Below are 26,905 nucleotides of genomic sequence, written 5' to 3'. Positions count from 1 at the left end.
TGGCAAGGCAGTTATGTAGCTTAATCTGCTTGGTGGGTCCCCTGATGGTGGATTTAGAATCCATCTCTGGTGCATGAGTGGGCTTTTTGGAGCCTACTACCTATGGTGGACACCTCTCATACCCTTGAGGCAAGGACTTGGACTTGCCTCTACTGGATGTGCCTCTTCATGGGAAGCCTTGCCTTCTTGTAGGTGGGAGTGGGGGGTGGGTTGGGAGGGAGAGGCTGGGGGATGGGAGGAGAGAAGAGGGAGATCTTTGGTGTGTAAATGAATGGAAAAAATTTCTTAATAAAAATAATTAAATAAAAGTAGAATATTGATGTCAGTCTGTTATCACATCAGAATCCATCTGACCTTTTATGGCCACTTGAAAATTTATCACATTGAGAGTCCCCACATTTGGTACATTTATATTTAAAATTGTAATACTTCTTAGTGAAATGTTCCTTTGTTTATATGGAGCAGATTCCTTTATCTCCTATAACTAAATTTAGCCTGAAAGATTGACTTTCATTCTTTGACTCTCACTCTGTATGTCTCATTATTAGTGAGTTTTGTTTCTTAAAGAAAATAGACTATTTGATACATTATTTCTTAAATCTAGTCAACCAGTTTGCATCATTTTATCAATAAATTTGGCCATTTAAAGATTTCATTGAGTCATATTGACTAATTCCTGTACTAATATCCTCTCTCTCTCTCCCCCTCCCTCCCCTCCCTCTGTGTGAGTGTGTGTGTGAGTGTGTGTGTGTGTGTGTGTGTGTGTGTGAGAGAGAGAGAGAGAGAGAGAGAGAGAGAGAGAGAGAGAGGTGGTTGTGGATTAACACGTGCCACAGCACATTTGTGCAGATTAGACACCTTTTGTGACACAGTTCTCTCCTTCCATCTTGTTGTGACAGAGCTTGGACTGTAGTTTCTTCCACTCCAGGTTAGCTGCTTATGAGCTTCTGTTTGATGCTCCATTCTCATCCTCCCTTTCATCTCACTGTAGGAATGCTGGTATTATAGATGGCAGTCAAGCAATCTGACTTTTTGTGTGTCCCAGAGATGGAGCTCAAGGAATCAGTCAGCATCATACTCTTACTGAATAGACAGGATGCCACAAGAGAGTCTTCACCCTCCTCTCTGTTCTCACTGCTATAGTCTTGTGCTTTCCAAGGTGCTGAACTCATCCAGTCCTAGGTAATATTTCTCCATGATTGCCTAAGCAGAAAGTGTCCTCTCTTTCATCTTTGTCTACTTCAAGACACAAGTATTCAAGGCACTGACAAATTACCTACTGACCATCAGCTATTTCTTGTTTTTAATGCCAGCAACTTGTTCACATTGATAAACCTCTTCTTTGGCTAAAGCAAATTCATGTGTGGGCTATCTATCATAGGAGTCACCGCTCATAACGTGTTGGGGATGGCATTGGTAGATACTGGTATGTGTAGGGATAAAAGGCGATCCTGTAAGAATTTCAAAGTTTTGCCAATGATAGCAAATTAGTTGTTTAGTTAGTCTCACTGTCCATCATGGTCAGGATGAACAGCAGATAGTAGCTCTTCAGATGACTCAATGCAAATGTGCACCACATGGAATGCACATGACCTCCAAGCCAGAGCAGAAACAGAATGTAGTATGTGCCCTTAAAATTTCATATTGATGACATGTTGAATTGAACATGCTTTGCAATATTAGGAAAGGAAAATACATTTTTGGACCCTGGGCCTCAAATCCTTTAGTCAAATAGTTTTCCATTGAGCTATGCTCCCAGAATCATCGTTCCACTAAAAAATCAATAGAAAATCAAGATGACATGCATGCCTTTTGTTATATATCACATGGGTAGCATGGATGTAGAAAATGACATAGCTGAGCCTTCTGGTCCAGAGGTGAGTACCCGGGTCCAACCCGGACCCCATCCCTGGACACCAGCCACTCTGGGAAGACCTGCCCAACTTGGCACCAGGTTCTGACCACCGGGCAGCTCCCCTTCTAGCCCCACCGGGAAGGATCCCCTTTTCCAAGCCCCCCGGCAGCCCCTGCAATCTCCGCGCCCTGCCCCCACGCCCATCTGCCCGAGACTCCAGCCACTTCCTGAGACTTAGAGACCGGCCCCCAGCTCCCAGCCTGCCCCCGACTTCCCTTCTGGTCCAGAGGTGAGTACCCGGGTCCAACCCGGACCCCATCCCTGAGCACCAGCCACTCTGGGAAGACCTGCCCAACTTGGCACCAGGTTCTGGCCACCGGAAAGCTCCCCTTCTAGCCCCACCGGGAGGGATCCCTTTTCCAAGCCCCCCGGCAGCCCCTGCAATCTCCGCGCCCTGCCCCCACGCCCATCTGCCCCAGACTCCAGCCACTTCCTGAGACTTAGAGACCGGCCCCTAGCTCCCAGCCTGCCCCCGATTGCCATTCTGGACCAGAGCCTGCCCCTGACTTCCCTTCTGGACCAGAGAGTTGGACAAGAGAACTCCCTTTTGGACAAGAGAGAGAGTCTTCCTGAATCTGTCAGCTCTTTCTGAAACAAGTACACTGATAAGACGAAGAAGGAACCACAAGGAGATGGGCAGACGTCAAGCAGAAGTACATACAGCAAAATGAAGAGCAATACAGCATCACCAGAACCTAGCCCGCCTCCAACATCTAGACCTGAACACCAAAAATTGGAAGAAGCAGAAGAAAGTAGCCTTATGAGTAACTTCATGAAGAAGGTAGAGGCTTGTGTAGAGGAAAAGACAAGAAAATTGGAAGAACGCTGTAAACAACTAGAGGAAAGGGCAAACAAATTAGAAGAAAACAATAAAGCCCTCCAAGAAAACAATAAAGTCCTGGAAGAAAACATTAAAGTCCTGGAAGAAAACAATAAAGCACTGAAAGAAAATCATGAAAAAGCAATGAAACAAACAAAGGAAACAGTCCAAGAACTGAAAAGGGAAATTGAAAAAATAAAGAAGACACAAACAGAGGGAATGCTGGAAATAGAAAACCTGAGTAAAAGATCAGGAACTTCGGATGCAAGTATAACCAACAGAATGCAAGAGGTGGAAGAGAGGATTTCTGGCATTGAAGATACAGTAGAAGAAATAGTTTCATCAGTCGAAGGAAACACTAAAGCCAACAAAATCATGAACCAAAATGTCCAAGAAATCTGGGACACCATGAAAAGACCAAACCTACGAATTATAGGGATAGAAGAAGGTGAAGAATACCAACTCAAAGGCACAGAAAATATATTCAACAAAATTATAGAAGAAAACTTTCCCAACTTAAAGAAGGAAATGCCTATGAAGATACAAGAAGCCTATAGAACACCAAACAGACTAGACCCCCAAAAAAAGTCCCCTCGACACATAATAATTAAACAACTAAATGTACAGAATAAAGAAAGAATATTAAGAGCAGCAAAGGAAAAAGGCCAAGTGACCCTATAAGGTAACCCATCAGAATAACACCCGATTTCTCAATGGAGACTTTGAAAGCCAGAAGGACCTGGACAGATGTAATGCAGACACTAAGAAACCATGGATGTCAGCCCAGACTAATATACCCAGCAAAACTTTCAATCATCATAGACGGAAGGAACAAGACATTCGAAGACAAAGCCAGATTTAAACAATACCTATCCACAAACCCAGCCCTACAGAAAGCACTAGAAGGAAAATTCCAACCGAAGAAGTCAGATACACACTCGAAAACACAGGCAATAGATAAAGCCACAACAGTAAACCCCAAAGAAGGGAAGTACACACACACTACCACCAAAAATAACAGGGATGAACAATCACTGGTCGTTAATATCCCTTAATATCAACGGACTTAATTCACCTATAAAAAGAGATAGACTTACAGAATGGATACGAAAGCAGAACCCAACTTTCTGCTGCATACAAGAAACACATCTCAAATTCAAAGACAGACACTACCTAAGAATAAAAGGCTGGGAAAAGACTTTCCAATCAAATGGTCTTAAGAAAAAGCAGGGGTAGCCATCCTGATATCCAACAAAATAGACTTCAAACTAAAATCAATCAAAAGAGATAAAGAAGGACATTACATATTCATCACAAGAAAGATCCACCAAGATGAAGTTTCAATTCTGAACATTTATGCCCCAAACACAAGGGCACCCACATATGTAAAAGAAACATTACTAAAGCTTAAACCACATATAAAACCCCACACATTAATAGTGGGAGATCTCAACACCCCACTTTCACCACTGGACAGATCTCCCAAATCGAAACTTAACAGAGAAATAAAGGACTTAACTGATGTCATGACCCAATTGGACCTAATAGATATCTACAGAACATTCCATCCTAACAAGAAAGAATATACATTCTTCTCAGCACCCCATGGAACTTTCTCTAAAATCGACCACATACTTGGCCACAAAGCAAATCTCAACAGATACAAAACAATTAGAATAACCTCCTGTGTTCTATCAGACCACCATGGATTAAAGTTAAATCTCAACAACAACAAAAACTACAGAAAACCTACAATCTCATGGAAACTGAATAATGCTCAACTGAATCACCAATGGGTTAAGGAAGAAATAAAGAAAGAAATTAAAGACTTCCTAGAGATCAACGAAAATGAAGACACCACATACCCAAACTTATGGGACACTATGAAAGCAGTGTTAAGAGGGAAATTCATAGCACTAAATGCCCACATAAAGAAGTTGGAGAAATCTCACACTAGTGACTTAACAGCACACCTGAAAGCTCTAGAACAAGAAGAAGCAAAGTCTCCCAGGAAGAATAGACGCCAGGAAATTATCAAAGTGAGAGGTGAAATTAATAAATTAGAAACTAAGAGAATAATACAAAAAATTAATGAAACAAAGAGTTGGTTCTTTGAGAAAATCAACAAGATAGACAAGCCCTTATCCAAACTAACCAAAAGACAGAGAGAGAGTATCCAAATCAACAAAATCAGAAATGAAAAGGGGGACATAACAACAGACATTGAGGAAATCCAGAGAATTATAAGGTCATATTTCAAAAACCTCTACTCCACAAAACTGGAAAACCTAAAAGAAATGGACATTTTTCTGGATAAGTACCACATACCTAAGCTAAATCAAGACCAGATAAACTATTTAAATAGCCCAATAACCCCTAAGGAAATAGAAACAGTCATTAAAAGTCTCCCAACCAAAAAAAGCCCAGGACCAGATGGTTTCAGCGCAGAATTCTACCAGATCTTCAAAGAAGAGTTAATACCAATACTCTCTAAATTGTTCCACATAATAGAAACAGAAGGAACATTACCAAACTCCTTTTATGAGGCTACAATTACCCTGATTCCTAAACCAAACAAGGATACAACAAAGAAAGAGAACTACAGACCGATCTCCCTCATGAACATTGATGCAAAAATACTCAATAAAATATTGGCAAACAGACTCCAAGAACACATCAGAACAATTATCCACCATGATCAAGTAGGCTTCATCCCAGGGATGCAAGGGTGGTTCAACATACGAAAGTCCATCAACGTAATACACCATATAAACAAACTCAAAGAAAAAAACCACATGATCATCTCACTAGATGCAGAAAAGGCATTTGACAAAATCCAGCACCCCTTCATGATAAAAGTCTTGGAGCGATCAGGAATACGGGGAACATACCTAAACATAATAAAGGCAATATATAGCAAACCAACAGCCAACATCAAATTAAATGGAGAGAAACTCAAAGCAATTCCACTAAAGTCAGGAACGAGGCAAGGCTGTCCACTCTCCCCATACTTATTCAATATAGTACTTGAAGTTCTAGCCAGAGCAATAAGACAACATAAGGAGATTAAGGGGATACAAATTGGAAAGGAAGAAGTCAAGCTTTCCCTATTTGCAGATGACATGATAGTATACTTGAGTGACCCCAAAGATTCCACCCAGGAATTGATAAAGCTTATAAACACCTTCAGCAACATAGCAGGATACAAGATCAACTCAAAAAAATCAGTAGCCTTCCTATATACAATGGACAAAGAAGATGAGAAGACAATTAGAGATACATCACCCTTTACAATAGCCAAAAATGACATAAAATACCTTGGGGTAACACTAACCAAGCAAGTGAAGGACCTATATGACAAGAACTTTAAGTCCCTGAAAAAAGAAATTGAAGAAGATGTCAGAAAATGGAAAGATCTCCCATGCTCATGGATAGGCAGGGTTAACATAGTAAAAATGGCAATCTTACCAAAAGCAATCTACAGATTCAATGCAATCCCCATCAAAATACCAACACAATTCTTCACAGACCTGGAAAGAATAATACTCAACTTCATATGGAAAAACAAAAAACCCAGAATAGCTAAAAGAAACCTGTACAATAAAACAACTTCTGGAGGCATCACAATCCCTAACTTCAAGCTCTACTATAGAGCTACAGTAATAAAAACAGCTTGGTATTGGCATAAAAACCGACATGTGGACCAATGGAATCGAATTGAAGACCCTGACATTAACCCACACACCTATGGACATATAATTTTTGACAAAGAATCCAAAAGTGTACAATGGAAAAAAGAAAGCATCTTCAACAAATGGTGCTGGCATAACTGGATATCAACGTGTAGAAGGCTGCAAATAGATCCATATCTGTCACCGTGCACAAAACTTAAGTCCAAGTGGATCAAAGACCTCAACATAAATCCAGCTACTCTAAACCTGCTAGAAGAGAAAGTAGGAAGTAATCTTGAACGCATTGGCATAGGAGATCACTTCCTAAATATAACACCAGTAGCGCAGACACTGAGACAAACAATCAATCAATGGGACCTCCTGAAACTGAGAAGCTTTTGTAGAGCAAAGGATACGGTCAACAAGGCAAAGCGACAGCCTACAGAATGGGAAAAGATCTTCACCAACCCCACAGGTGACATAGGACTGATATCCAGAATATATAAGGAACTCAAGAAATTAGACATCAAAACGACCAACAGTCCAATTGAGAAATGGGCTTTAGAATTAAACAGAGAATTCTCAACAGAGGAAACCCAAATGGCTGAAAGACATTTAAGGAATTGCTCAACATCCCTAATCATCAGGGAAATGCAAATCAAAACAACTCTGAGATACCACCTTATGCCTGTCAGAATGGCTAAGATCAAAAACACTGAAGACACTTTATGCTGGAGAGGTTGTGGAACTAGAGGAACTCTCCTCCACTGCTGGTGGGAATGCAAGCTTGTACAACCACTTTGGAAATCAATATGGCGCTTTCTTAGAAAATTGGGAATCAATCTCCCCCAAGATCCAGCTATACCACTCTGGGCATATACCCAAGAAATGCTCAATCATACCACAAGAGCACTTGCTCAGCTATGTTCATATCAGCATTGTTTGTAATAGCCAAATCCTGGAAACAACCTAGATGCCCTTCAACTGAAGAATGGATAAATAAATTGTGGCACATATACACAATGGAATACTACTCAGCAGAGAAAAACAATGACATCATACGGTTTGCAGACAAATGGATTGATCTAGAAAAAATCATCCTGAGTGAGGTGACCCAGACTCAGAAAGACAAATATGGTATGTACTCACTCATAGGAAGATGCTAGATGTGGAACAAGGATGACTGGACTGCTACTCACATCACCAGTGAGGCTACCTGGAAAACGGGACCCCAAAAAAAGACACGGAGAAATGGATGAGATCTACATGAACAGCCTGGTCATGAGTGGGAACAATGAAGAGCGACGGTCGAGGGAAAGAGAGTGGGAGATCCTAGCTGGATCAAGAAAAGAGAGGGAGAACAACGAATAGGAGACCATGGTAAATGAAGACCACATGAGAAGGGGAGGAAGCAGAGAGCTAGGGAGGCCCACGGAGATCCACAAAGTTACCCCCACAAAAGACTGCTGGCAATGGTCGAGAGACGGCAGGAACTGACCTACTCCGGTGATGGGATGACCAGACACCCTGATAGTTGTGCCATAAACCCCATCCAAGGAAGGTCTGAGGAATCTGGATGCAGACATCCACGGCTGGGCCCCTGGTGGAGCACTGGGAGTCTAATTAGTGAGAAAGAAGAGGGTTTATATGAGCGAGAATTGTTGAAGCCAAGGTTGGATAAAGCACAGGGACAAATAACCAAATGAATGGAAGCACAGGATCTATGAACCAAAGGTTGAAGGGCCCCCAACTGGATCAGGCCCCCTGAACGGGGAGACAGTCATTTGGCTTGATCTGTTTGGGAGGCAGCCGTGTGTTGGTGCCGGGTCCTGGCTTGTTGCATGAGTTAGCTGTTTGAATCCTGGGACCTATGCAGGGACACTTGGCTCGGTCTGGGAGGGGGGACTGGACCTGGCTGGACTGAGACTACCAGGTCGACCCCGGTCCTCGGGGGAGACCTTGATCTGGAGGAGGTGGGAATGGGGGGTGGGGTGGGGGGAGGGGGAGGGGGGCGAGAGTGGGAGAACAGGGGAATCTGTGGCTATTATGTTGAACTGAATGATGTTGTAAAATAAATTTACTTAAAAAAAATGACATAGCTGAGCTGTGCAACCAATAAAACAGATTCAATTGAGCTGTTCACATTCAGCTTCTTATGTCTCCTGTCATGGGATATACTTTCTTTTAGTGACACAATCTATCATGATACATACCCTCTCTTGACACAGCAGGTGCACAGAAGACTATCAAATCAAGCCCACTACCCACAGGAGTCTGACCCATCCCACAATGCCTAGGATCATCCTCAGCGATTCTCTCCACCATGCAAAAGGCCTCTCCTACTTGTGGCTTTGCATATGTTGTGCCCTCTTGTGACAATGGGACTTCCTCCAGAGAATTCCTAGGCATCCTTATAAACCCATCAGACCCAACCGCCTCAGTAAACCTGCCAAAGCCCCTGGCATGGCTGCTGGGCTCCCTTATCTATTTCCATAGAACCCAGCACAGGGCACCTAATTGTAACCAGATTCATCAAATGCTTTTCTCTCACCGGTCTAGAGCTCTAGAGTTTATCCAGGCGTTTCACATCAAACAGCAAATGGCTTATATCTTCTGTCTAAACATGCCCATATTCTAGTGCAGGAGAAAGAAAGGGGCAAAGGAGACTGCAGGAAGTCATACAAGAATGAGCATTTTAAAGAACAGAAAACCACAGAAGAAACTGGATGAATGGATGGATGGATGGATGGATGGATGGATGGATGGATGGATGGATGGATGGGTTGGTGGACGGATGGACGGGCGGATGGTATGGTGGTTGGTGGCGGTGGTGGTGGTGGTGGTGGTGTGTGTGTGTGTGTGTGTGTGTGTGTGTGTGTGTGTGTGTGTGTGTGTGTGTATACTTGCAGGTGAACAGGCATGTATGAACACATGGAGACTGGAGATCAGTCTTGGATGTTGGTGCTTCGATCCCATCCACCTTAATTTTGAAACAGTGTCTCTCACTTGGCCAAAGATTCACTGGCTAGGCAAGATTGGCTGGCCAGTGAACCCCAGAGATCCCCACAACTCTACTCCCCAGCATTGGAATTACAAGTGTGCACCACAACACCTGACTTGTTGATAGGAGTGGTGGAGATTAAACTCAGGTCCTCAGGTTGGCATGGCAAGCAATTTATGTGCTAAGTTTTATCCCAAGCTTTGATGTGTCTTTCTAAGGGATTTCAAATTGTGACATCTGAGAAGAATGTAACCAGCACAGAGAAGTCAAAAATAAATAGATGACCCCAGAGATGAACAGTGCCAGCTCCTCTTGGGGAATCAACCCCAACATCACTCTTGTAAATGTCCCATCACAGTGACTTCCCTCTATACACCAAGTGCTTTTCCTGCTTTCTGTGCTTAAAAAAGAAAACTCATTCATGGCTGCCTCACACCCTTTCTACATCCTTTGCCTGTGCCCTGGCACAGCTCCTCTGCTAAACCACATGGCTCATCCTGAAGTTTTCATCCTCAAACAGCCTTCTGTCTTCTGTCAACCAACCAGTTCCCACCTCCTCCTCTCATAACCTCCTGCTTTGTCTTCCTAAAATACAAAGCCCTCTTTGTGATGTGGTGGGCTCTGCATTTCTCTATTGGTTGTCAGTTGACTAGAACAGAACACCATCCCTGGGGACACAGAGAGCCTTGTGTGTGCTCTTCATTGTGGTGAACTTAGAATCTAGAGCAGTGACTCAAACAGAACACCATCCCTGGGGACACAGAGAGCTTTGTGTGTGCTCTTCATTGTGGTGAACTTCGAATCTAGAGCAGTGACTAGAACCTTGCTGATGTTTAAATACAACAGCACAGATGAGTGAAGGGAGGAGTGACGTGCACAGGGATGTTAAGGTCAGAGTTCACCAGTCTAGATTTCCCATGCCCTGGTTTGTCACCACATTGACACCTGCACTGTTCCTTCACTTTGGGAATTTTGGTTATTTGGCTGTTGCTCTGCTGAAGGTTGTGCATGACATGAGAAAAAAAGGCTTCTAGTGTTCTGAAAGCTAGGAAGAATGTGAGCGGCTGAAACAGCTTTTCCCAGGACCAATGGGAGGAGAGCAGGCCTGGGGTTTGAGCCTCAAGTCCTAGAGCAGGAGTTGTTGATTGGCCACTGTCTGTCCTGGACCACTTTATTGACAGCCTTTCTTTATTCTTTCTACACTTCTGGGAGTCCAGAAGAGGCAAAAATTTGACAGACTAAGCCCCAATGCCATTCATAATCCAGGGAGTGTAAAGGTTTCAGTGTACATCTGTGACTAAACAATGTGTATTCTCTCTGGCTCTGCCATCTTTTTTCTGTAATGGGAGAAATCCAGAGAGTCTGCTTTAAGGGCAAAGGAATTTATTCAGGAAAGAAAACTCACAAGACAGAATAGAGGAATTTGTTACAGGACCCTGGAAAGTTTAGGCATGGTGTGGTGCTGTTCTTCCACCCGAGATCTGTCTGGTCTGTCCCAGGATCCAAAAAACATTAGGAAGTGAAGAGAAAGCAGCACTTATGTGTATCCCAGGTCTTCAGGGTCCCCGAGCAACCCCGCCCCAGGAGCATGTACTTCAAGGTCATGGCATTAGGATATAGTGAAGTATTCAGAAGACCTCTTTAGTTGCAGACTCCCTGACTAGGGTGGTATCAGGAACCACTGGGTGTCACCATGATCCATGACATCCCCAAAGAGACTAAGATTCCCATATATCACTCTGGAAGTGGTATCAAGGAACTGAGTATCAATAGAGGGTTAAGTCTGGTTGGAGAGAATAAGAGCTTGAGTGCTCCTGAGTAAGAGACAGAGAAGAAAGGTCACCTCATTGGACAGGGGTGGTCCTCATTCTATGCCACTTATCATGACCATTGAGGTGTCATGGCAAAGATCTGAGTAAGGTTGTGTCCCAAGATAACTCAATTCTACTGCCTGGTTAGCACACAACAGGTGTGAATCCACACTTGTGCGTGTGTGGTTGGTGGTTGGTGTCCTGCCACAGTCACACAGTGGCTGTGTGGCTACTCTCTCCATGCTTCCATGGCTCTATGCATAAAAGCTGTAAGTTGTGCACTGATGGACCTTCCAGCTGTGGGTTTGTTTCATCCACTAAGCTGCAATCTCACCCCACACATACACCACACCCTACCAACAACTTCTATTACACAAGGATTAAAGAAAGCCACACACCGGGATGCAGTTAGGTTTTTAATGCTAGGGTGGTGATAGCAAGGGTGGAGACCACTGAGAGAAAAAGGGAGTCAGGAAGGGTCCTTCAGGTGGGCTCACGCAGACCTTGTGTGGATGGTAGTAGCACTTTCTAGAGAGAAATGTCACCGGAAGTCAGATGAAGCCACTGGGGACTAACCTGGAATGAGAACACAGGGTGTGAGGACATTGGCTGTCACAGCAGCCGTGGGAGCTGGCTTTCATTGGACATTGAATAGATCCACAGAAGCTTGCCCTCACTGTTTCCACTCATTCCTGAAGTTCCAGCATAGATTAGGCCATGGAAAGGAAAGAGAGAAAGCTGTAGATTTGTGGTCTTGTTCTCTCACCTGGCCCTGACCCCTTCTCATCCTTTCCTCTAGAACAATGGCAGATGGGAAAAGACTGAGTTGAAGCCCTGCTCACAAAGCCAGTGTCAGGAGGCAGGCCAAGGAAAAGTGTCTATGCTCAAAATTTGGACTCAGTCCAAATTCATTTAGTAACAAAGACCCAAGCAGAGTTTGGATTATTGATCCAGGCCCAGGTTTCAGGGTGTACTCAAATTCAGAGCTCAGCCCAGAGTCAGGATCAGGGTTCAGATTCTCTTGTCTTCTGACAGAAGTAAAACAAGCCTGCCCCTAGCTTCCTGACAGGCTGCTGTGCAAGGACATAGAGTCTACCTGTGGGGTTTCATGAGAACTGCCACCATAGGCTCATGTGTTTGAATACTTGGCCCCCTGTTAGACAAACTGTTTGGGAAGATTAGGAGGTGTGGCTTTGTTAGAGGAGGTGTGTCACTAGGGATGGGTATTAAAATTTCAAAGGCCATGCTAGTTAGCTCATTTAGCCTGGTGATTGTGTCTCAATACATGAGCTCTCAGCTACTACTCCAGTGCCATGTCTGCCTACCTATTGTCATGCTCCTCACCATGACAGTCATGAGCTCTTACCCTCTTGAGTTGGTAATGCCAAAATAAATCCTTTCTATTATAATTTTCCTCAGTCATGTTGTTCTCTCACAGCAATAAAAAAAATAACGAGAACACTGTACCATCCGGGTGTCACAGCATTTCTCCTTCTGCTCCCTCCTCTTCAGATGGAGACTGGTAACTGTCCTGTCAGTAAATTAGCTGGAAAAACCAAGTCAAGATCAAAACCTCAGTATTTGCCATGGGAAATTGAACAGAAACCCACCCAACTCATTACCTCCCTCCCGCTCATCACTCTGTCCCTTCTGTGACCTCAAGTATGTCACTTTTCACCTGAAAGTGGGTAATGACAGTGCCCCTAAAAGTGTGTAATGACTGCACAGACTCTCTTGAGGACACAATGAGGTAGTACATACAAGAGACAGAAGGATGTGTAAAGGGGCATAACCACAGAAGGGCCACCTCCAGGGCCTGACATCCTGGGTGCCTGATTCCTGTTGCCCCAGCAACAGTCATGAGGAGCATAAGCCTCAAAGGAGGCCCCAATGAGGGGAAGAGAAGCCAACAGCCCAACTTGGTCAGGATGTAAGGTCCCTGACTGGGTCCCTCCCACAGCTATTGTCTTGGCCCATGGAAGGCTCTCCAGTCCCCAGGCTGTGACTTACAAAGGAGGTCTTGAGTAAGATTGACGTTCAGGTTGCTGAGGAGGAACTGGAGCAGAGGACATATCTGAGAGCCAGATAGAAATGGAGAGAAATAGAGGGGAGAGAGATAGAAAACAGATGAGACTTTGCTGACAACACACTGACCACCCTTTCCTGACAGAGGGGCTCATTTCTAGGACCTGAGAACAGTTAACCTTAGCTACCTAGAACTATGAACTGAAGCAGCATGACCCAGCTATGTCACAGGCTGCTGAGAACCAGCATCTAGACTCCTTAAACCTTAAACTCTTGAACCCTGGAATTTCAAGGTCCTTTGAATTTGGGGAGCCTAATTCAAAGTTCCCTGCAGATTCCCATTCACAGGTGCTCAAACAGTCTTTAAATGAAAGTGTGCTGATTACAAGGAAACATCTTAAAGTGACAGGTGGGGCATGGATGTGGTAAACATCTCAAGGCATCATCTGTGATTTCTGCCTCCTCTCTATGCAGTCCAGCTACTGAGGGGGCGGGGAGGAGGTGCCCACAGACTTCCCAAAGAGAAATCTGGACATCACAGGAGACAGTGTCCTAAGCAAACAGTCACACCAACAGATACCTCTGTGATCCCCACGAGACCTGGCTCTGGGTGCAAAGAGCTGGGACTTACTTGGTTTTGCAGCAGGCTTGTTACAGTATTTGTAAGGAGACCAGATACACTATCCAGAATTCTGTTGACCAAGGTGCTTCGTCTGGAAAAGGGGATTGCAAAGCTTGGTCAAGAGTTCAGCATAGCTGAGAGAGTCCTCAGGAAATCAGGTGACCCACAACTCTGCTCTGTGGACTCATTTCAGCTTGTGGCCCAGTGGCCTATATCAGAATGGACCACCACTGAGCATCTGAGCATCTCAACATCTAAGTAGCTGCTTCCTCAGTGCCTGGGTACTCATCATGACCCTGACACAGCATCATTCACTCAGCCTCTATTTGCAGAGCACCAGGCTCAGCTTTGGGCACTGGAACAAAAAACAATCTGCCTTTCACCTCCTTCATAAACAAGTCTCACTGAGGTTGCCTCCTCCCCTTCAACTCTCATCCAGTTATCTCCTGAAGTTCCCATCCTGAGTGTTTATTAAAGGGAGGATTTTCTCTCCTTCTGCCCTGCTAAGTATGGTGTTCTATGTAGGGATCCTCATTTTTCTTAAATTTATGAGGGACCAAATAGTCCTCTGCCTGCTTTTTCCTCATGGCATGTTGCAGGAGACAGAGAGCCTACTCATTTTCACCAAATCCTTCTCCAGGGCTCACAACAATGCCTGCCTGGAAAATAAATTTTTGACTAGAAGAATGAGTGAAGTGGGGCAATGAGATAACCTAGTCCACAAAGTATTTGCCTTGTAAGTATGAGGACCTGGATTCTATCTCTAGTAGCCATATTTTTAAAACAAGAAGGAAAAGCCATTTGATAGCAAACACTCATAATCCAGAGCGGTGAAGACAGCCAGCTTAGTACTTTGTGATTTCTAGCCACTGACACATGTGCATGTGTACACACAGAGAAACAACCCATCTCCCAACACACAACATAAACAATGAACGGGTCCAGCTAAATACACAGTGTTCTGCCTGGTCTGGTGTCACCCACTATGACCCCACCACTCAGGAAACAGAAGCAGGTAGATCTCTGAGATTGAAGCTAACCAGAGCTCTAAAGCAAGACTTTGTCTCAAAATACATATGCACAAAATGACAACAGAGACAGGTATTCTTATAAGAAAAGAGAAGGAATCTAGTAAGGGTCCTGAAAGATGAAAAGATACATTGAGTTCAGGTAAGGTGTTTTATGGTAGGAAAAAGCTTGTCTGAGGCACAGAACAAAAGCCAGTGCATCAAAAGTAGAGTGAGAGCAGACCAGTATCATGAGAGTCTTCTTGGTTGTGGATATTCAGACCCAGTGCAACAACATGAGTTTCCTGGCTCTGCTTGGTAGACTGTGGTCCTGTCTCTGATATCATATCAGGTCTTTGGTACAGGGAGGATGGATTGTCTCAAGGCATGATTATCAAGACTAGGAACAGAGGCCTTCCCTCTATTTCTGACCAAAGCTTACAGGTGAGGTTTCCTTCTCTAGACACTGGATAGCATCACCTCCCCCAACCCCTGTTTGAGCCAAAAATGCTTTATTAAATGCAAAATTAAAGATGTAGATTTTGAGGATCAATTAGAATCAGTGATGGAAAATGACAAGATTAGGATGTCAGGATCTCACTCTAGGAAATTTCCAGAGGGTAGAGATTACTTCAGGACAATCAGATCCGATGCTAGCACCTTATTTACCAACTGCCTCCCAGTGGAGGTGGATGCAATGTTAACATCTTCTATGGCATGAGGCACATTGACCCAATTGAAAGGTACCATAGGGAAATGCATGATTATGGCAGGAAATGTCTATCCTCCTGCCTCAGTAGTAAAAAGGAACAGTCCATAGAGCCAGTGTAGATATCATGGCTCTTGAGCACTTAGCATGTTCCAGGCTCTCAGCCAAACATGTGTATTTTCTCATGTCTTCATCCCAGAAGCTGATGAGTACAGATCTCTACTGTTCTAATACACAGATGTGCAAACTGAGGCCTCAAAAGATGAAGCTGCAGAGTGACAGCACTGATAATTGTGACAGAGTTGATACATGAGGCTAGTCTGACTGTGTATTCCACCATGCTGCTTCCCAGGTGTAGGAACAGGATGAAAGTCAGAGGTACTAAAGCCTCCCTGAGAACCCAGCTCTGCTGACATGGATGAGCCTTACCTGCCCACCAAGGAAGTCATGAAACTGTCTGCATCACTTGAGCATTTCCCTACGGACAGCGTGGGAAGGCCGGTCTGGGCATTTGTTTCAATAGTGAGTGGAGTTAAAAGGTCGAAGGAAATAGCAACATGGAACATGAAGCCAGTGAGAGGCCTGCAGAAAACAAGAGTCACACCAGGCACAGGTCTAGAAGGCTTTGCAGGCTGCACTGGTTTTCATCTATGTGGGTGTACACAGTTCAAGTTTTCTATGGTGAATGTTAACATCATAACAGTAATGTCAACATGTAACATGTACTCTACAAAATTTACATGTTTAAACTAAACTTCTCTGGGCAATGTAACTCTATCAGAAGCAAGATTTCACTTGGTATAAGACTAATAATAAAATTAATTGCTAATATTTTATAACACAAATTACCTGTGGGCATTAATTTAAAGTATTATACCTGGTTTAATACATCTAAACATTTTAATGGTGCTAAGAGATAAATCACTCTCATTTTTTTAGCACTAAATCCTGGTCATAGAAAAGTAAAGTAACTGTCACAGCTCATGGCTTCATAAGTGTATCGAATACAAACACCCCTCCGCACTGTGTGGGTGATTGAGGCCAGAGACTCACACATATGGGAAAGGGCTGTCTGTGAAGGATACGCCCAATCTCCAGGGACTCTGTTGCACGGGTTCTTGACTTGGTTGTTTTTCTGTGCCTCTCATTTTAAATTGAAAAACTTTAAAAATTGTATTTTACTCATCCAGGAAGCCTACCCCAATCTATGAGTTCTAAGTACTGTGAGACTCTATCTCAAAAATTAACCTGGCATACTCATCGTATTGAGGCAGTTTCATGATGTTGACCTCTGAACTCCACAAACACATGTGAGTGCACATAAAACTTTATACACACAAGTGCACACATGTAGCATGCACACAAAAGCATATTGTATACAACATTCATTTACTTAACATTGCATGTTTTCACTAGAATGCTTTAAAGATTGGGATTTAGAACTCAGAGGATCCAATCTTTTACAGATTAGGAAATTTGGTCAGATGCCAAAGAGTAGCTGGGAATTAAGTGCCTACTCAAATAGGCCATATTGCACTCCACCTCCTAAATCCAAGCAACACATACTCACAGAGACACAGAGGCATCCATAACCACGGCAGCTTCAGGTCGATGCCATTGCCATTGGAAGACAGGCCAGCTTGCAGGTTCAGGAGGCTGAGTTTGTTGATTCGCAATCTGCCAAAATCCATAAGTTCCCTCTTGTCATTCATCCTTGAAGCATTTGCACCTCTCCTCATCACCCTCTTGTCCTCACTACATCCTCTTCAGAAATGTGAGCATCTGCAATCTCAGGTGCAGTGGACTAACCCAGGGAAACAATAGGCAGCAGAGACAGAAATTGAACCCAGGAATGTGTGACTCAAAGCTCCATGAAGCCACGCTTGGGACTAAGGGGTGTGGAGTCCAGGTTCCTGTCCCTTGACAGAAACTTGTACTTTTACTCCCAGCTGTATTTGAAGAAGAACAGTGTCATTCTTAGAGAAATGCTTTAGGTACCAAGATACAAATGGATATTAGGACAAATGGAACAGCCACCTTCATCCTGAAATTACAGACTGTGGGAACCCAGATGTGTAAACTGTCCAAACTGACCTTGTAGACCACTTCAGACTTACTCAAACTCTAAAGAACCTTGCCTCAGAACTCCTCAGCTCTGTAGGGGAAGACAAGGCTTATCCATCTGTCTTTGAAACTGGGTACTCAGGTAGTCCCTTTTCTGGGAGCAAAGAAGCACCAACTCACCCTAAACCATTCTGAGATGAAAGGAGGTTTAATCTGTCAGGGTCCAGTGTGTTCAATGCTTCTAGAATGTTGTTCTTGACTAACGACCAATCCATGGTTTCCTGAAGCAACCCCACATCTAGGTTCAGATTCTGAAGGACATCTGTCAAAACAGTCACCAATCAGTGTCTGCACCACCAGGGAATGAAGCTCCCATCCTCCTGGTTCAGAGAAGTCAGTTTTTCTGCACTGCTTCATTCAGTCTCTGCAACATCTCAGTGAGAAAGGATTGCCACCATCTCCATCATACAGAAGAGCAACCCAAGACTCCTAAGGTTAGGAAATGTGTCCATACAGCTGGGTCCATGCACTGTTTCCAGGATGACTTTATACTAACATATGTTGAGCGTTTCTCAACAAAGCAATGGATCAATATGCCAAGCAATTGAAATTGATTGTGTATGCCTGTTTTCAGTGATGACTTGAGGATCTGTCTCTCTTACTGAGATGTTCATACAGGTTTGAAAAACTTAGTCAAGCAATTAAGAAAATAAAGTAAGAAATGGAAAACTCTCAAACAAAGGAAAAAACAGAGGGAAACTATTGCTCCAACTAGTCAACATCTAAAATATGGGTCACAAAATAACAGCTTGGAATCAGTCCTAGGGCATAGTAATTGACATTGGAACAGGAGTATAGAGTGTCCTAATATTCTCAGAGAATAACCAGGGAATGAAATAAATAAATGGCATGTGCCAGATATCATCTGTGAAAATTAAGAATGTGAAAGTAGAAAATACCTCTACTGTGAAACAAAACAATTTCTAACTCAGAAACAAACAAAAGGAAACAACAACAACCTCTTCTTTTTAAAGGAGCCATGGCTTAACAAGATGCTTTAGAATTTTGATTGCAACTCAGTTGTGCCTGCTAATTTCTCCACCATTTGTAACCTATTTCATTGCATTTGGGTGTAAAGCAGTCTGGCTTAGAATTGTGATATTGTATATGTTTTTGCTATGGTTATACACTGGTGTTTTAGTTCATCCTCTGCTGTGGGATGTTCTGTATGGCAAATGTATTGCTCTGAATGGTCAATAAATAAAACACTGATTGGTCAGTGGCTAGGCAGGAAGTATAGGCGGAACTAACAGAGAGGAGAAAAGAAAGAACAGGAAGGCAGAAGGAGTCACTGCCAGCCGCTGCCAGGACAAGCAGCATGTGAAGATGCCGGTGAGCCGCGTGGCAGGGTATAGATTTGTGGAAATGGATTAATTTAAGCTATAAGAGCAGTTAGCAAGAAGCCTGCCACGGCCATACAGTTTGTAAGCAATAAAAGTCTCTGTGTTTACTTGGTTGGGTCTGAGCAGCTATGCGACTGGTGGGTGACAAAGATTTGTCCTGACTGTGGGCAAGGCAGGAAAACTCTAGCTACATTCCTCCAACTTCATCTGCTGAAATCATACACCTGTGAAGACTAGCATTTGTTTCTGTAGCCTGCTTTCCTATTCTGTATTGAGTATCTTTAAGTAATGTTGAACAACTTCACTTGTTCCTTTAAAGCTGTTTGTGATACATATGTATGGACATCATTTTTTTTAAAAAAAAAAAAAGGCATTCCAATATGAGTTAAGAGTGCTTGCTGCTCTTGCAGAGAACTAAAGATCATTTCCCAGCACCCTTGTTGGACAGTTCATAACCATCTGTAACTCCAGGGAATCTGACATTCTCTTCTGGCTTCTGGGACACACACAGACATATACAAAAGATACATATAACATAAATGAAAATAAAGCATTAAAAACAATTTTAATTAAATTGATGTAATTACAATACTGCAACTTGGCTCTGTGACAGACAGGACCTACCTGTTACAATGATGCAGACAAGACTACCTCAGCTAGCATTGCTTAGATTGCTCCATCTCGCCACATAACCCCCTAGTAGCCTTGGATCTGACACCTTTTTCTTTCTGCTTTGAAGCAGCATTTATTTCTAAAAAGATAAGTGAGTAGGAAAGGAATTGAATTGCTGCATATTTCTCAGTAAGCCACCTATTAAGTACAATACCACTCTCTCCCAGTAGCCTCTGCAATTACAGATTTAGTGATTAGTTTGTTCTTCCTTGGATCAGCCATCTAATATCACCTTTATTGAGTCATTTCCAAGACAGAATTCAGAAAGTCCAAATTATTCAGGGCACTGCCAATATTACCTAAAAGTGATGCTGAAGTCCCAGTGAGCAGGCTGCACAAGACAACAAGGCTCCCAAGTTGGAACATCTTTGGTCCTGACACCTGGATGATCACAGGAGGAAAAGGAAACAAGAATCAACAGTGAACACCTGTCACTCTCACACTTGACCTTCAAACAAGACACAGGTGCTTCTGTGCACAATAGGTAAGAAATGTAACCAGCAGAGATGACCACCCTCAAGGGTAGATAAAGAAATTGAGGCCAAGTGCACATGGGAATTTTATTCAGTGAAAAAATAAAATTGAAATCATGAAATTTCAGGAAATGGATGGAAGTGGAAGTCATTGTGCTTAACAAAATCAACCAGACCTGAAACAAAAATTACCCAATTTTGTAATTGTAAAAATGAGTTTAAAATTTCTTGTATGTATGTATGTATGTGTGTGTGTGTATAAATATGTGTGTTGAATGTGTGTCTATGAGATCATCAAACAAGAAGACCTTGAACAGAGAAGAAGAAATATTAAGGGAAGAGAAGATTGTAAAGAGAGAGTGAGGAATACATGTGACAGGAAAGTAAAAGGAAGGAGGTAGCCATTAGCAAGGGGGATGATGATGGGGAAGGACAGCAGGGGAGGGGAAGAGAGAGGAACTAGGTATGTAAGAAAAAGTCACAGCAAATCCACTACTTTGGATAGTGAATTTAAAAATAATAGACAGAACTACATACAATTATGACTGAGGAAAAACAGTTGACTTGTTCTAGAGATGAACAAGAAAGGTGGTGAAGAGAGATAAACTTACAAGACACAGCCAGGTGTGGAGGAGCAGGGCTTGGAAAGCCAAAGTGAATCCAGCCTGTGCTCTTTATGCTCAGGTCCTTTGTGCTTACTGCCTTCTCTGCTAGAAACCTATTTCCTCTGCACATTGCAACCTAAATTTGTTGCCTCGCTTCAGTAAAACTTCAAACCTTCCCTAAAGCGAATTTGAGACCCCTCCCCAGAGAACAGTTGGAGGCTCCCACTGCCTGGCTCCACCAAGCTTGAGACAACACTGTCCTTAGAGAAGTAGCTATGACTTGTGTCACTGCTGAGACTAGACTCCAGTGAGAAGCCTTTCTCCACACACTGACAGGTCATTGCAGAATACACTTGGAACAGTCCACAGAACCCACATAAAACTAGGTTGTCATCACTTTGACACAAAACCATTTATGTCATCAAATTTGTTAGAGTCAAAATTTCCCAGCCAGGCAGCGGTGGCGCATGCCTTTAATCCCAGCACTTGGGAGGCAGAGCCAGGCGGATCTTTGTGAGTTTGAGGCCAGCCTGGCTGCAGAGCGAGATCCAGGACAGACACCAAAACTACACAGAGAAACCCTGTCTCAAAAAAACAAAACAAAACAAAAAAGTTCCCTGACACAAACAGTGCCTCTTGCCCCCAAAGACTCCTGAAGACCCTGATATGGAGGGTCATATTGGGGGAGCCCCTACTCACTGGTTTGAAGAAGGATGCACCGGATATGCTTGTTTCTCTGCACAATCTCCTTGGTTGCTAGGGGTGACAATGGCCCTTATATTGCAGTGACATGATGAGAAGCAAGTCTAGATTCAAGGACATTCTCAGGAGACTCCAAAGAAAATGCCTAAGGTTAGCCAAGATATTCCATCCCAAAGGTCATCCAGAACACTTGAGTGGCAGTGATGGATGGAGAGGAACTTCTGCCAAGAGTAAGGGCCTGAGGCTGCCAAGAAGAGATCAGTTCAGTATTGGCTGAAAAGAAGACCCAGAATGGATTAATGGAAGAAATGTTCTCTTGGGGAGGCTCCTGGTGCATGCCTAGGTTAGACCATTTATCATATGAATACTCAGAGAGGGGAGGTAACTAGATTGTGGTCATAGAATAAGTAGGGTAGAATTGTGGTTCTCAAGTAGCTCTGTACATCCTTCTATTTACCTGCCCTGCATTTGAGTGCCCTAATCATCTCTCCTGGGCACCGCCATCCACTGTGAGGGATACTGTGAAGAGGCAATAGTAACATCTCCCTACCACCTCACTGACTCAAGCATCTGTATTTTGAAGCAGCTTTATATTTGATTTTGTTTAATCCCTCCCCGCAAGACTATTGTTTCTAAGAGCAGAAAATTAGTGCAACCCTAAAAATAAAAGAAGGAAAATAAGTGGGTATATGGCCACTGTGCTGCCGTGGAGTAGTCATTCTTCTTTATGGAGTCAGCAAGGATGACTGAATGATTCAAATCCTTCCTACCTTGAAATCAGACATGTTTATAGTGTGGCTCTGTGCCCCACATGTTACCATTGGACAGAAGGCAAAAGGTGTGTATGCACAAGCCAGTATGGTTGTAGGTCAAGGGGGAGGAATCCAGCTCCCCTGGTTTAAAAGACTATACCACAGATGATAAAGGAATTAGTATTTGAGTTTGTAACTCATAGACTCCATGTGCACTAGGGTTACTGGATCCATGTCCTCAAATAATGCTTTTTTTCTAACTTTCTTAATTTCTTAAAGAAGAACCAATTTCTTTATTGGTTTCATTCTCTGGTAGATTTTGCCAGATAATTGGAACTGAAAATTTTATGAATGAAGACAGACAAGGGTGTATGTGGAAACAGACCTCCCAGATGGGTAGAGAAGTATCTTATTTCCATAGGTGAGAAGCTAGAGTAATCCTATGCCGTGGAAGACATCTTTTAGGTTGAAAATGTGTGTTTTGCTCATGCTAGCCCATGTCTCTTCTTGAATCAGCAGGATGGGTCAGTGAAAGAAGCACTTGCTTCACGGGCCTAATGATGCCTGTTTTTTTCTCCTGAACCCACAGAAATGTGGAACTAGGAAATGACTCCTGATAGTTATCCTCTGATCTCAACAGGTACATGGCCACATATGTACCTGCACTCACACATGAGCATCATACACACACAAACACAAAATAATAAATAGAAACAAACAAAAATAAAACACTGATGTTTCTTAGGTTAAATAGATTGTAGACTATGACCAAAGTTGTTGTACCTCTCCAGGATATCAGGGACAGAAACAGCTGGACAATAGGACTCATGGTTGACCTCCATCTCACATTTGGTGAGCTCGCCCCACTCTGCATTTCAGAGCCCCAACTCCACCTCCAAACCCTGGGGCTCATGTGCACAGCCCTTCACAGCGTGGAATGCAGAAGCACTGTCCTCTATAAGTAGACAACTGGCAATGACCACTGTCCTTTATTTGTCACCAGGAGCTGTCCTGATTCTTCTTGTTGTTTCTCCCAGTGACCTTGAAGGAGGTTCAGACAGGAAGGGACTTTGCTGAGATGATTAGGCACTAAACACAGAAGTAGCTGTTCCAGGACATAGCCTGGGGGGGGTCAGCAGCAGCAGTGAGCAATATGCATGCCCTCCACTACTCCCCGAGAGTAGGTGCAGATATTTGCTGCTTTCTGGGCTTCAGGTTAGACATACTTCTTCACTGAGCCTGTTATTTGTCAGGGGGTTAGTTTGAGAGCCTCATTTTCCATTAGAAGAAAGAGGATTTTTACACTCAGTTGCTGCTAAGGTCACACAGAGTAAGAAATCCACTACCTGGATCCTTCCACCTGCTTGAGGTTAAGGCCAGCTGGCAGGGCAGGACTGTTCCTAGGCTTGTCCATCCTGTTTCCTGTTTTCCACAGGCCCCATTGTTTGAATTAGTCCCCAAGCCCTGGGCCCAAGTCAAGCCAGAGCAGCACAGACACAGGGAGACGCTCAGCCTTGGGCTGTGGGACAGCACAGAGCTGGGCCACTGCAACTCAGTAAGCCCGGAGAGCCTGTCCTTAAACTGAGGTGACTGTAGCAAAGGACATTATGAGTTATGACCTTGTCATTCTGGGAGCTCAGGTAGTCAGAACCCTGCTGTCACCTTGCCATGACTTCCTTCTGTATGCAGACCCTCTTCCTGTATGCCTACCACCATGTTCAACAAACTCATGAAAAGCCTGTACCCAGTTATGGACACAAAGCCAAGGGTCACGCTGAAATCTTGTTAAGAGGGGTTTTCACAGCCCAGGAACACAGCCTGTGTGTCCTGGAGTTGGAGTTGTGACCTCAAGCCTGTTGCTGGGCCTGCCTAGAGTTGTCTCAGCTGTTACATGGGTGAACGTCTTATACCTGGATCTCCCTGGCATTATGGGCAGGTAAGTGCCTGGGGCATCGTGAGGGTTGTGAGGGACTTGCAGTGGTCTGTTCAGGGCCTATCGCTGGGACTGGAAGGACATGGGTTCAAATCCTCACTCTTCCCACTGACTGGCTACATGACCTGGGATGGAGCTTCTTCCTTCTCTTGAAGTGAGACTGGAAAGTGCACCTCCCCTCCCTGCTATTCATGTAGAGAGAAAATAGGTGGGAAACACATGTGAATGTCCTCACACTGGGCGGGCTGTGCACACGGCCCACAGTAATGTCTGCAGTTACATTACACAGCACTGTCCTCACACTGGGCAGGCTGTGCACATGGGGACAGTAATGTCTGCAGTTACATTACAGAGCACTGTCCTCACACTGGGCAGACTGTGCCCATGAGGACAGTAATGTCTGCAATTACATTACAGGGAGCAGCATTGGCAGTTCTCACAGGCACATGCTCAGGTCTGCAGTTCACTGGAAGAATGTCGAGTTCTACACAGGCATCTCAGGTCTGAGTTCACATTGGAAAAAACAAGCCTCTCTGTGTCTGGGAATTTTTTTAGAATGTAAAGTACTTTTCTATTTGAGACAATGGCTGGGATATAAGTGTGGTGGGATGAATTTCTCACTGAAAATCTCCAGAAGCCATTGAGTCTGTCTGTCTGTGCTCCTGGGTCTCACAGAACAGGGTGGTCCTCCTTCTGCACCAGGCCTCAGGACCATTGAGGTGTCATGGCAAAGCTCTTGGTGAGGTTGTATCTCAGCATGACCCTGTTCACTTCCTGGATGTCGTATCTAAGTAGCCAATATGTACTTTTGCATGTGTGGTTGGATGGTTGGGGTCCTGTACAGTCACAGTGACTGTGTGGCTATCGCCTCCAGGCTTCCGCAACTCCATGCATAAGGAGAGCTGTAAGGTGTGCCCTGATGGCCCTTCCAGCTCTGCATCTGCCTCAGCCATTCAGTGGCCATCTCACCCCACACATTCCCCACACCCTGCCAACAACTCCTATTGCAAGAACAAGCCACACACCAGGGTGCAGTTAGGATTCTAATGATGGGGTGATGATAGCAGGTGTGGAGAGCATGAGGGAAGGAGAGTCAGGGAGGATCCTACAGGTGGGCTCAGGCAGATCTTGTGTGGATGGTGGTCTCACTTTCAGGAGAGAAATGCCACAGGAAGTCAGATGAAGCCATAGGGCATCAACTGGAATGAGAACACAGGGCTTCAGAACACTGGCTGTCACAGCCACAGTGGGAGCTGGCTTTCACAGACAATGATTGGACACGAACTGGCCTGGCCCTGCTGTCTTCACTCATTGCCCAATGCCCAATATGGCTGAAGCCATGGAGAAAAGAGAGGCAGCTGTGGATTTGTGGTCTAGATATGGCACTTGACTCAAACCCCTCCTCATCCCTTCTTCTGGAGCAGTGGAAGATGGGGAACGATTGAGTAGAGGCCATGCCCAAGTCAGGGTGCAGAATTCAGCACACAGTCAAGTGTCTGTGCACAAAGTTAGAGCTCAGTCATTAACTTCTTGTAAAATGTTTGAGAATCAAACTGGGGTCATGATCCAGGCTCAGGGTTCAGGATGTACACTCAATGTCAGAGTTCAGCCTGGATTCAGGATCACATCTGAGTTTCTCTGGTCTTGTGACAGAAGCCTAAGCCTGGCCTTGGCTTCCTGATGGGCTGCTGTGACAAGCTGCAGAGTCTACTTGTGGGGTTTAATGAGAACTGCCAACATAGGCTCATATATTGGAATATTTGGTCCCCAGGTTAGAAAGCTGCTTGGGAAGGATTAGGAGGTGTGGCTTTGTGAGTGGATGTGTGTCACTAGGGATGGGGTCTGAGGTTTCAAAAGCCATGTTCTTCCCAATCTCACTGTCTGGTAGTTGTATCTCCAGATATAAGCTCTCAGCTACTGCTCCAGTGCCATACCTGCCTGTCTGCTGCCATGCTCCACACCATTGATGGTCTAAACCCCTGGAATTGTGATATCCATATTAAGTGTTTTATTTTATAATTTCCCTAGGTCATGTTGTTCTGTCACAGCAATAGAAAAGTAACGAGGACAGTAAACCAGCATTGAGTCATGACATTCCTTCCTCTGCTCCTTCCTCTTCAGATGGAGACTGGTTTTCTTCCATCAGTAGATCAGCTGAAGGAACCAAGTCAAGATCAGCCTCAGTCTTTGCCATGGAAAATTGAACGGAGAACCCTTCCAACTTGTTACCTCCCCCCAGCCTGTTCTGTGACAATTATATGACCTCAGGATTGTCACTGTTCACCTCAAGGTGAGCAAGGACAGTACCCGCTGTGCAGACTCTCTTGAGGATCCAATGAGGTAGTGTGTGCAAGACACAGCAGTACTGTGTAGAGGGACATTTCCATAGAAGGGTCACCTCCAGGGTCTGTTGCCCCAGCTACCTTGTCAATCATGGGGAGCAAAGGGCTCAAAAGAGGCCTCCAGGGAGGGGAGGAGAAACTAAAAGGCCGCCTTGGTCAGGATGCAAGGTCCCTGCCTGGGTCCCTCCCACAGCTGTGGTCTTGGGCCATGAAAGGCTTCCCAGTGCCCAGGGTGTGACTTACAGAGGATGTCCTGAGTCAGCAGTTTGAAAAGAGCATCACTCAATCGAAATATCTGAGAGGCAAAGAGAAGGTAGAAAAGGAGGAGGGAGAGGCAGGAGGAAAACAGATGAGACTTTGCTGACAACACACTTTCCA

The 26,905-nt window shown here is 44.2% G+C and overlaps 1 protein-coding gene across 1 annotated transcript; it reads right to left on the bottom strand.

Annotated features, from left to right (window-relative positions):
* Nucleotides 1-12,683: 12,683 nt before the first annotated feature.
* On the bottom strand, nucleotides 12,684-21,548 carry LOC114705592 (BPI fold-containing family A member 2-like). The gene is made up of 10 exons (XM_037204461.1): nucleotides 21,498-21,548; nucleotides 19,976-20,101; nucleotides 19,641-19,650; nucleotides 17,826-17,967; nucleotides 17,178-17,345; nucleotides 16,812-16,829; nucleotides 16,011-16,163; nucleotides 13,875-13,956; nucleotides 13,229-13,292; nucleotides 12,684-12,764 (listed from the first exon to the last, which is right to left on the bottom strand). The coding sequence occupies exons 2-10, from the start codon at nucleotides 20,084-20,086 to the stop codon at nucleotides 12,727-12,729; spliced, it is 786 nt and encodes a 261-aa protein (XP_037060356.1). The 5' UTR covers nucleotides 20,087-20,101; nucleotides 21,498-21,548; the 3' UTR covers nucleotides 12,684-12,726.
* Nucleotides 21,549-26,905: the final 5,357 nt, after the last annotated feature.

The sequence above is a fragment of the Peromyscus leucopus genome, chromosome 4, assembly GCF_004664715.2.
Source record: "Peromyscus leucopus breed LL Stock chromosome 4, UCI_PerLeu_2.1, whole genome shotgun sequence".
Taxonomy (NCBI): Eukaryota; Metazoa; Chordata; class Mammalia; order Rodentia; family Cricetidae; genus Peromyscus; species Peromyscus leucopus.
This window is presented reverse-complemented; position numbering and strand designations above follow the sequence as displayed.

Coding starts and splice junctions, on each gene's coding strand:
- LOC114705592 (XM_037204461.1), bottom strand. CDS start 20,086: ATGTTCCAACTTGGGAGCCTTGTTGTCTTGTGCAGCCTGCTCACTGGG. Junction 17,346..17,825: donor TCATCTCAGAATGGTTTAGG/GTGAGTTGGTGC, acceptor ACATTTCTGAAG/AGGATGTAGTGAGGACAAGA. Junction 13,957..16,010: donor ATGACTTCCTTGGTGGGCAG/GTAAGGCTCATC, acceptor CCCCTTTTCCAG/ACGAAGCACCTTGGTCAACA.